Source organism: Miniopterus schreibersii, assembly GCF_964146895.1.
Source record: "Miniopterus schreibersii genome assembly, chromosome: 14".
In the NCBI taxonomy this organism is placed as follows: domain Eukaryota; kingdom Metazoa; phylum Chordata; class Mammalia; order Chiroptera; family Miniopteridae; genus Miniopterus; species Miniopterus schreibersii.
The window spans coordinates 34425904-34437816 of NC_138114.1; the positions used below are offsets into that span (position 1 = coordinate 34425904).

At 38.8% G+C, this 11913-nt stretch overlaps 1 protein-coding gene across 3 annotated transcripts in view; it reads left to right on the top strand.

Annotated features, from left to right (window-relative positions):
- MARCHF5 (membrane associated ring-CH-type finger 5) overlaps positions 1-9282 on the top strand; it is a 46853-nt gene extending 37571 nt beyond the window's left edge. For 2 of the 3 annotated variants that reach the window (XM_081157529.1, XM_081157530.1), the window contains 3 exons: positions 5640-5823; positions 5950-6116; positions 6554-9282. In XM_081157529.1, the coding sequence (XP_081013655.1) occupies positions 5640-5823; positions 5950-6116; positions 6554-6670 (468 nt within the window). In that variant the 3' untranslated portion in view covers positions 6671-9282. The remainder of the gene's footprint in view (positions 1-5639; positions 5824-5949; positions 6117-6553) is intronic. The other variant, XM_081157531.1, reaches the window with a different exon arrangement.
- The last annotated feature ends 2631 nt before the right edge of the window (positions 9283-11913 follow it).

The following is an 11913-nucleotide window of genomic DNA, read 5'->3' on the forward strand; positions in this document are numbered from 1 at the left end:
CTAAGTTATTTAACTGTTCCTGTATTCAGGCCTTACTTTTCCTATTAGAAGGTAATCTGCTTGAAAGTAGAGACTATCGCCCAGCCGGGCATGGCTCAGCGGTTGAGCGTTGACCTGGGATCCAGGCAGTCAGGGTTCGATTCCCGGTCAGGGCACATGCCCGGTTGCGGGCTTGATCAATCACTCTCTCATCATTGATGTTTCTATCTCTCTCTCTCCCTGTCCTTTCCTCTCTCTGAAATCAATAAAGATATATTTTTTAAAAAAAAAAGGAAAGGCTTAATAGAACTTGTTAAAAAAAAAAAAGTAGAGACTATCTTATATCTGTGCATTCCTGTACAGCGTATACATAGAGACTAACACTTAAAAAGCTTTCATAAATACTGATTTTATTATTTTTTTTAATATGATCATTTCTATCAAGTGTAACAGGTTTGTTTGGTTGATTTGTTTGTTTTGTTTCGTTTTTTGTTAATCCTCACCAGAGGTAATTTTTTTCATTGATTTTTTTTAGAGAGAGTGGAAGGGAGGAGTGGGGAGAGAGAGAGAGAGAGAGAGAGAGAGAGAGAGAGAGAGAGAGAAACATCAGTGTGAAAGAGGCACATCAGTTGGTTGCCCTCCCCCATGCGCCCCAACCAGAACCTGCAACATAGGTACGTCCCCTTGACCAGGAATCGTACCTGTGACCCTTCAGTGCATGGGCCAGTGCTCTAACCACCGACCACCGACCCACACTGTCTAGGGCCAGTTGATTATTTTCTTTTTTCTTTTTTTTTTTAAATATATCTTTATTGATTTCAGAGAGAGGACAGGAGAGGGAGAGAGAGAGAGAGAAACATCAATGATGAGAGAGTCATTGATTGAACCCACAATCCGGGCATGTGCCCTGACTGGGAATCGAACCCTGATCACCTGGATCCTAGGTCGACACTCAACTGCTGAGCCACGCCCGGCCGGGCTGGTTGATTATTTTCTAAGCAATAATTTGTTTCACTGTAATAATGAGTGTCAGTACATCATTAGATCAAGGAAGTTCAGGACGATTCACTAGGACTCACAAAGACATGAAAACTTAGAGCAGATTATATACATTACTTAATGTACAGATACATTACAGGTGTATATTTGTTGCAGATGAGGAAACTAGGCCCTCTGAGACTGATTTCTCTTAAAACCTAATTAGACTATAAGAAATGGGATGGCTCTTTTTGAGGAAAAGACTTTAACTCAATTTTTAAAGAATTTTGATAATTAATGGGACACTTCAACAACACAGGAGCCTGTTAGAAATGTAGTTTGTATCCTCTAGAAAGGGATACCAGTTGTATCTTGGCATTTTGAACCATATTGGTAGGATTCATTCAAAAAGTTAACACTGAGCTGAGAGCTGCCTAAAATATAAAACACATTGAAAGCCCTGATTCCCAGCCTCAAGGAATGTAGACTAAGACGGAGTGTACATAAATGAATAACTGGAGAACAGTTATAAGGCTGTATAAATAAATGTGAAGAGAGTGTAGACTACATAAGCAATATTTTAATTCATTAAAAGTGAAAAATCATTTGAAGTTAGGAAAAAGGTAAGTCTTGAGCTGACCTTTGAAGGAAATAATTTGGATTGGTAGAGGGAAGAAATGATACAAGCAGGGAGATAAAAATGAACATGATGGTTAATGGTGGCAGTAAAAAAAAAACCTAAAATTATGGTAATACATATATATTAGGTGTTACCATTTAAAAATAACCTTTACATGTGCTGTCTCACGTGAAAAGATTTTTTTTTAGCTTAGAAGTGAGAGAGATTAGCTGTGGACATAGGTAGTTCTGTGCGGGATTTAAGAGTATTCAGAGCTTGAGCATATTTGTTAGGGAACACTTTACTGGTTCTTTCCTTTTGTTCTCTTATTACTCTGAAGTAAATCAGGTTAAGGAATCAGACTATTCTCTTCTCATTTGTTCCCATTTATTTTTTCATGAACCAGTCTTAGGTTCAATCTCTGTTAATTGTGAGGAACTTCTGCTTACATTTTTATTGAAAAGACAACACGATGGTTCACTCTTTTTTCTCCAGTGCTGAGCTGAAGACCTTTCAAGAACTGATGCATTTAATCCTTGCTACAATCTTGTGGCATAGATACTATCAGTTATTTAAAAGTTCAAAGAGTTTACATGTCCAGTACCACACAGCAAGGAAGAAGCATTAAGACTCCTGTCCCTAATCTTGGGCTCCTTAGGTGAAACCTGGCCCCAGAGGCAGCAGGAACATTTTATTCTGGAACAGTGGAACTTTAATATCCAGCCTATTTCCCCTTATGCATCTCAAGACAACCCCCATAAGTATTGTCCATTCTTAATTACACTACACTTAATTATCCTAAATTCTAACTAAGAAAACCAATTAATTCATCACTGTTCCATCCTCCCACTTAAAAGTAGGGTTCTAGTAGTCAGTGCTTTAAAAGATCAGGCCTTAATTAAAATTTGTAGGCTTTCGGCATTGGTGAACTGTAGGCCTAGCTGGATATGAAGATCTAGCTTTTAGCTCTTAAGCAGAAAAATAAACAAACCTTTCTCTAAACTTGCAATTCCATAGGCCTTTATTTTATATGTGGATAAACTCTTATAGAAATCATTCTGAATCTCACCCCAAAATTGAAGTCTTAAAAATATTCTGGTTTTGCCCTGGCGAGTGTGGCTCAGTTGGTTGGAACATCATCCTGTTCACTGAAGAGTCTCAGGTTCAATTCCACGGTCAGGGCACATACCTAGGTTGCAGGTTGGATCCCAGTTGGGGTAGGCATGGGAGGTAACTGATTGGTGTTTGTTTCTCTCTCTCCTGCCCTCACCCCTTCCTCTCCCTCTAAAATCAGTAAAAACATATCCTCTGGTAAGGATTTTTAAAAATAATAATAATCTTTTTATTTTTTAATTTTATTTTTTAATTCAATTTACGTTGTTATTTTTATTAGTTTCAGGTGTACAGCATAGTGGTTAGACAATCATACTTTACAGAGTACCCCCCCACACCCCCAATATTTTCAGTACCCACCCGGCACCATTCATGGTTATTACAATATTATTGACTATATTTCCTGTGCTATACTTTACATCCCCATGACTGTTTTGTAACTATCAAATTTGTACCTCTTAATCCCTTCACCCTTTTCACCCAATCTTCCTTCCCCCCTCCCCTCTGGCAGTCATCAGTCAGTACTGTATCTGTGAGTCTGTTTCAAAAAAATAATCTGTTTTTAGATCTTCCGGCATAAAACCAGAGTGTACATGATCTACACAAACTTTGCTGGTTTTGTATTAACCAAGTTAAATGAGCCCCATTGCTTAATTCACCTTTCATTTATTGCCCTTGGGTCTGACAGTAGCAGGTAGTGTTCTACAGGCATTACACTATTCTGTTTTCTTTACAGCATTTATACTTGCCCACTTGTTTGACTTGGTTGTCTCTCACCTCCAGAAGACATCATTTAGCTCACTATTTAACCCCTAGCACTGAGGCCTGTGTCTGGCACATAATCAGAGTTCAGTTAAATGAACGGATGCAAGTGTTCATGCATGGTGAGCCTTAGCTTGAGCACAAAGCATCTCTCTTCTCTTTAGCTGTATGTAACAAGTGGGATGGCGGGCCTTTGCTCACTGTTTGCCCTATTTCCTTTTTTGTTTCCTCATTCTTAGACACCTGGCTGTAAGATTTTAACTGCTACCCACAAGGAATAAACATACCTGAATATTCACTCTGCTTTGTATTTTTGAACTCTAAATTCTAAACAATACATAACCCAGTAAAGGAAATTTCAAATTTGTTTGCCAACATTTTCTGAGAGTATTTTAAATTACATTTAGTTATAAGTTTAAAGTGATCATTATATTGAAAATAATAAAAGATATAAAAAATGGGATGTCCAGAAAAGCATTATAGGTAAAGACGGTCTCTTGCCTAATCTACTTTGCTGCCAGTGTGGGATTAGGGTTTATGAAATACTGTGAGCCAGGCTATTTCACTTTAGGGCAACTCCAGATGATCACCCTTCATATGCAGGATGTGAAGTTGTTAAGTTTCTACCTGGAGACACTGAAGAGTATCAGGTACTGATGCCATGGTTTTTGACCATTTGGAAGAGGCTCTCCTCCTGCCCTTTAATATTACATCTTGGTTAGATAAGTTAACAGTGCAAGTCTGGGCTGTATCCCTGACTGAAATTTTAAAAGCACCCATTTTGGTTCTTTCCACATACTTTTATAAAATACTTTTACCTAGATCGAGTGTGTTTTCTATAATTTCAACTTGCCTTGATCATTCTCAGCTTGACCTTATTTCACATCTTGTAGTCCACCTAAAAAAAAATGCTATAATAGCTGACATAAAGGGCATCTCATTTGTGAAAAAAACCTGGTGAGCTTGCTTTTCTGAGTATATATTAACCCTGACAACTTCTAGTCCTCTCTACGTTCTTTCCTTTCCCTGCTTGCCTGCCCTTCTTTTTCCCTCCTGCCTATAAAAAATGTAGACAGTGTCCTTTGTAATCCTTTCTTCCTGGCTTATTTCTCAAGTGTGATCAGAAAAACTTACATAGTGAGTCCTTTACAGTAGTGTCCTGCTACCAGGCTGTTGCCTCACTGTGTGATACCTGGGTGGGCTTCCGAACTAGTTTCCTCCCCTTTTAACTGCCAAGAATAATCCCTCAGAGAAATATGTTTAATTTGTGAGCAATTGAAACTTTTGGCTAAAAGGGGGATCATTTGAGACCTTTGAAGAAGAATTTTCAGGGAAATCGTCTAGTTAAAAATAAGGAGCTCACCAACAAAGTGGTGGTGTTGAGAGAAGTGTAAGGCTGAGATTAAGTGGAAAGGATTCTGCTGGGAGGGGAAATATAGAGATTCACAAATACGAATTAATCGTGTACTTCTTGCCCTCTGGGATCTAAACCAATTGAGAAATAGCCCTAAGACCCAGATGAGAGGGGCGGGATTGTTTTAGATTCATTACACCAGAGACAGGACACTGGAGGGTTCCTAGATTGGAAAAAATGACTGGAACCTGTAGCCAAAACTCCTTAGAGCAGTCCCCCAAATATAGACCTTGGAATTGCATTTTAGGAAGTTAGGTGTGGAAAGCAGACCTTCATCCAACCAAAGTGATCTCACTATCCCAGACACTACTGAGTGAGGAGAAAGAGCCAAAGGGACGTGAGTTTTCAGGCCATCTCCTGAAGGCAGGTCCTGCCCCTTGGCTGGTTATGCTTACCTCCTATAGGAATAACAGGAAAACATGCTCTGCTAGAAGACAGATAAGACCTAAAATAGCCCAGGCGAACCAAATCAATTAGAAGGAATGGAAGCAAGAACCAGAAGTCTCCTCCTATTCAAATGTAATCAGTGTGGGTCACCGTTTTTAAAGCTTATGTTCTAATGTAATATGGTATCACTTGGGAGGTCCCCTCCTCCCCTTTGAGGGGCACTTATAAATAAATCAGGACTGCTGGCTTTCCAGCTTATTTTTTATACTTTTTATTTCTGTATTCTTTAGATATTTAGCATTTCCTCTAAAATGAATTGAGCTCGAGCATGCCACATCCCTTCATTAGATAAGGAAATGATTCTAGCAAATGCTGTCTGTTCCACAGGTTGTAGGCCATAAAGAAGGTCTGGATGTTATGGAGAGAGCTGATCCTTTATTCCTTTTAATTGGACTTCCTACTATTCCTGTCATGCTGATATTAGGCAAGATGATTCGCTGGGAGGATTATGTGCTTAGACTATGGCGCAAATACTCAAATAAACTACAAATTTTGAACAGTATATTTCCAGGTAAGGCCCTGAATTGTGGTTGTAACAAGCATGCCAAATTAATCCTGTGGAAGAATCCTTGCATAAAGAGATACTTTAGCAGTGCTACTTTATTAGCACTAATACCCTGCATTTTTTCCCCTATAGGGATTGGTTGTCCTGTTCCTCGAATTCCAGCTGAGGCTAATCCTTTGGCAGATCATGTCTCTGCCACCCGAATTTTATGTGGAGCCCTTGTCTTTCCTACTATTGCGACTATAGTTGGTAAACTGATGTTTAGTAGTGTCAACTCTAATTTACAAAGGACAATCTTGGTAAGATGGCTTTAATATTATTTTTTTCAAGTGACTGTACAAAAGAGAATGAATTGTATATTTGTTTCAAAAAAATGCAAAAAACCAATGGGACTGTATCAATATTCTGTGGCTCCTCCATTTGATCCTCACTGTCATCCAATAGCAAAAAGGGAAGGGTCCACTGCAGTAGCTCTGGCTTGTGGGTGATTTCTCTCTTGGAATATGCATGAATTATCACACCCATCCTCTTCCCAGCAAGGTTATAGTGAAGAGCTTCTGCTCTAGGGTCAGACTGCCTGGTTCAGACCCTATCACAGATACTGCCTTGCTGAGAAACTTAAATTTCTTGACGTCTGTGCCTGTAAAATGAAGATAGTAATGGTAGCTACCTCAGAAAACTTATTATGTTTCTCTAAATCCACATTACAAAAAGCTAATTTTCCTTTTTATTTTAGGGTGGAATTGCTTTTGTTGCCATTAAAGGAGCATTCAAGGTTTACTTCAAACAGCAGCAATATTTACGTCAGGCACACCGCAAAATTCTAAATTATCCAGAGCAAGAAGAAGCATAAAACTGTGACTTCCAGACGTTCTGCAGTCCTCATCCTTATGAGTCTGTTGTGTTGTTTTGATTCCATCATTAATGCACAGTAGTGGAGACTTGTGATAAGCTGATGCTCTCGTATTTTTAAGAAATATAATAAAGAAAGCACTTAGGGCCCGAGGAAATCCTCTCAGTAATCGCGGAGCCTAAGGATGTGATCTGTCCTCATTATTCTGTATGTACGTCTTCTATGGCAGTCATCTGAACCGTTATATTAGCATGGTGAACCTGGGCTTTGTTCATATTTTCTTCAGACAGAAATGTAAGGATCAGCCTGTGCAAATATTGAAAAATGCACATGTTTTATTCAAATGCCTTTTGTACATGTTCATGTTCAGTGTTTTCCTAGAATCAGCAACTCAATGAAGGTACTATGAGGATTTTTCTCACTGGCATAATTTGATTACATGTTAAACAGGAGTAAATGTTAATATGAGAAAATGTAAATTAAATTAGTTATAAATAAATAGCAAACCAAAAATGTATGTAAACATTCAAATGATTATCTGAACAAATGCGATTTTGTTGTTTTTCTTAACCCATGTGATGTCCTCCAAAACATGTAGGGTAAAAATTCACAGGGCTTCCAGATCACTTTTTCACTATTAAATATTATTTATATAATGTTGACATCTCAGTTCATAATGTAATTTTGACTTGTGCAGTCTTAATTATGTGTGTGTGTGTGTGTGTGTGTGTGTGTGTGTGTGTGTGTGTGTGTGAGAGAGAGAGAGAGAGAGAAAGAGAGAGAGACCGAGACCGAGACCCGTCAGGTCCTTCCATCATTGGAATAAGGTTTTTAAATCCGTATTTCTAGAAATTAAAGCTGCCAGATTATAGTAGTTTGAGCACAGAGAACGATTTGCAAAAATAAAAACATCAATAAAGTTATTTTACTCTTCTCTTTCATTGAGTCAGTTATTCAGGTATATGCTGATCACCTCCTTTAAGTCTTGAGTAAATATTGAGGTCATTGTTTTTGGCTTAAGACAGTTTACTATTAAAAAACCCAATACTAATGTTTATAGATTTTAATTGCTTGTCATATTGATGAGGGTAAGTACCTTAATCACTGTTAACTAGTTTTATATTCATTTTTAAAAAGCAATTATTTATTTTTAAGCCATTTTTAATATTGGCCCTTTTAATGTTGTTCAGCAATCTAAATGGTCTTGCAGTTACTTTCTTTAATTAAAGTTAAATTTTTAGAAGTTAGTTCCAAAAACCCTATTTATTTTCTTGCTTACAATACCTAATGCATGACAATAATAAACATTTCCCCTTACTGATAAGTGGCCACTTCTCTTTAGAGATGTAGCAAATATAGATTGAGCTTTGAGATTGCAATAAAGTATGTTAACTTGAGTAATTTAAGACTGGTATCTTTTTATAGTACAAATGTTTTAATTTTGAGTTATAACTTGAAGTTGATGTGAATGGCTGTTGAACATTCAAAGTTGTAATTATTTGGGGAGGAAGGGAATATTTGACAGTAGCCTTATTCAGAACACTGCTATAGTTCTGAAGGGAAATAAAAATCTATGATTATATATAAAAGTAGCTTAGGTTATATAGCTGTAATTATAAAATATATTGGCTTTTATTAATTTTTGAGAAGAAATGACAATATTTTCTGCATAATTGTGTTATATAGAACAGCTTTTAGGCAGCCTTTAGTAAAGTTATATAAGCACACAGTTCCCCTTTTACTACTTTAATGTCCAAGATGGGGAAGTAGCTGCTTGGATTTATTGGCATCAAGGCTTGTGAGGGCCAGAGAACTGACTAACCCTTTGGGGCAGGGGAGGGAATTGCAAGTGCCTGGGGACCAAGAATGGCCTCTAGCCACTCTTAAATCTAAAGAGCCTTATTAGCTCAAGAAGTACCATGTCCCAGTCTCTTTAGAAAGGTGGCCTGCACCACCATGAAGCAATGAGCATGAGCTGACTCATGTTGGGTAGACCTGGGTTCAAATGCTAATTCTGCTTTTAATAACCTGACCTTGGCCAAGTGGCTTAACTTTCTCTCAGCTATAGTTTTCTTCATCTCTGAAATGCAAGTAGTATTCAACCTCAGAAGATATTTCTAGGATTAAGTGAGAAATTAAAGGAACTGAGGCACTTTAGGCTCAAAATAGCCCCTACAGAGCAGTAGTTTCTTAATTGCTAAATAGTCTGTTCACACTAGGAAAAGGGAATAAAGAAGTAAAAGAAAGGCACTAGGGGACAGATTAAAGGGATGCTGTAGATTTTTGGGATGGGTGGGTATATTTTGTGTTTTTCAGTTTATTTCACATTGCTTTACTGTGTTATTTCTATAAAGTAATGTTTTAAACCTCTTATATGAAATTCAGTGACAACTGATAGAATTCCCTCTGCAGAAGTTAACATCTCCAAAATGGCTGAAAATATTATTCATCATTACATGATTATCAAATGACTGTGAAGAATATATAATTAAACTTGGTGACTTAGTCACTGCCTAGCTAACTGTGCTGTAATTTTTTTTAATGTCTTGTTTTTAATATAGCAGACTATCTCAATACTGGCTGGATTAGGATAAATAAAGAATTGTCATGTTCTCTAGGTGTACTTTGTCTGTTGAACAACTGCCAAAACATTAATTCTGTACCTATGTAATTCTTTTTTAAATCATAGTTATTGAGACAATAGTTAGATTTTTTTTTAGTCAAAATAATTGATTTTTTTTAATTAGAGGAATTTCTTAATTTTGTAATTAGCTTAAATTTTAAGTATATTCTAATTTTTTTTTTAAATATGTCTTTATTGATTTCAGGGACCAGCTATAGATTTATCACTACATTAAGGGAATGATGAAGATTAAAGTTTTGTAAGGCCTTGAATCCAGATGCCGAAGGACAAAGCAAGCAGCTGGCTTTGCCACCACAAGGGTTCTGGAGCAGAAAAAACAAGATGTGAGCACTGAAATGGCAAAAAAATTAAAAAATGGCAGCTTCCCATTCCTTAAGATGGTACTGCCTTGACAGGACTTTTACAGGGGAGCCCCTCTTTAGAGACTTTCTCCCCCATTTGGGGCCCTGCCGTTCTTGCTACCCAGGCCTGCATGAGCATTAGCAGGTCCATGACTGACTGCTATCCTTGGTCCTGAACAGTCCTTGTGAGGAGCAGCAGTAATTCACAGCTGGCTGCAAATCTGAGTCAATGGGGGAGCTTAATAAATATACTAGTTGCAAAGCCCTGTCCCCCAGATATGCTGATTCAGTAGGTCTCTGCATTTTTTTTTTTAAAGACCCTGTATGAATCTAGTAGCCCATGGTTTACAGTTGGAAATAACTCTACTAAGACCACTCCTAAGCCTATGCAGTGGACACCTCTTGCTTTTTTTCCAGTTGGCATCTACTTCCAAGTCGTCTGAAAATGCACCTTGGTTCTTATTAGGCTAGTCACTCCTTTCCACCTTCAGGTATGGGCAAGGCTGGCCCAGCTCCAGGCCATTCACTGTTCAACTTATCTCAACTTCCTGACCACAGTGACTGGCTCTGCGGTGACCCAATGTGAGCCAAGGATGGAGTTGGGAGGTGTGAGATAAGGCCTTTCGTTATAGTAGACCCAACCCAGAAGCAGGTAGAGCGGATGATGGAGAGATGCCAAGTCCAGAGGACCTTGTTTGAGCCTCTGAATCAAGTGGCCTAGAAGTCAGCAGTTCCCCAGGACTTTTCAGATAAAAGCTAGTATGTCCCTTGCTTAAACCAGTTCAGGTCGATTTGTCATTTGCAACCAAATAGGACTATTATGTTCTGGGACACTGATGACTCATGCTTTCTGTCCTAAGAATTCTATGAACTCTGAACCATGTGAGAGAAGCAGCAGCATGGAGAAGAGCTGGGGCCAGGGAGTTAAGTAAAAGAAGCTGAGGTTACCAAGGAGAAACCAGAATGACCCCAGTTTGGACACTTCAAACAATCAGTTACCAAGGATGAAACCTCAACCAACCATGGCCCAAAGATGACTAGACTGAAGGAGAGTCCAAAGCATAGGGTGCCCAGGGGGCCAATGGTATCTTATGTTGACTCACCAAAATGTTCTCAGATTTCGCTTTTGTTTTCTATCTCAATGAAAAGTTACTTTGACGCTGTCTTTGATATCTTTGATTTATGCTACATGGTTTCTGTGGTTGATCTCAGTGCTGCTTTGTGTCTGACATTTACAATGTCCTCTGAGGAGCGGGGCAGCACGATCGTCTTCAGCATGCTGGGCTCACTGCTCTCGCCCTCCGCACTGTGGGCAGACATGTATATTACACTCCCAGGAGGACTGAACCCGTAACAAAAAATACTGAAAGATCAAAAGGTCTCAGGACCTCAGGGAATAACCCACAGTGATAATTTCAGAACATGATTTCTTCAAGTAGGAGATACAGGTGGGAGTAAGGAAGCATGACAAATGCCTGTACCCTCTCCCTGTGGTTTTGAGAGTATCCCTGTCTAGCTCAGGTAGGAAAAAGTTCTAATTAGTGGAGGTTGAAGTGGGTTAATGTTTGCATTACAGGAGAAGGGAGACTTGCCTGGCAGAGATTCTGGGACAGGTAATTAGGAGGCGAAGCCCAGATGAGGGACCTCTGGGGACATCTGAAAATCCAGGGTAAAACATAAAAGGAAGCTATTTTTAGAGATGCAAGATCAGATTGCAGGACATGGGGATCCGGGCATTGGGAATGGTCATTAGAAACGGCTTGAAAGCCAGTGAGCCTGAGGGAAAGAGTGTTTGGGCAGAGTTACTGGCATTTAAATGACTGTCAAGAGATGTGTGATTTTTAACAAATTGGGGGGGGGGGGTCAGATGCCTCTCAGCTATGTGCAAAAGCCCAGGAAAAAGAACTGTCCCTCTTGGACAAAGGTTGCTCCTCTAGTATGGTACAAGGCCATTAGATGATGAAATCATAACACTGACCTTTTAAAATGCAGTGAAAGTTTGGAGGAGGGAGGAAACAGTGGGTTCTGGGCGCTGGCTTATTTATCTGTTTGCTTGGGAAGTGGTTGTAAGAGAGCTCACCTATGATGATTTGTTAAGTTATACATTGGTGTTATTTGGACTTGTTTATATATTTCACAATAAAACAGTAAAAAAGTTATCCAAGCGCTCAGAACAATATTCTGAGTCATTGAAAGTGGATGGGAATCCAGGAGGAGGGGGCATCCTCTAGGGGGTTATGTGGCCATTAGGAATGTCT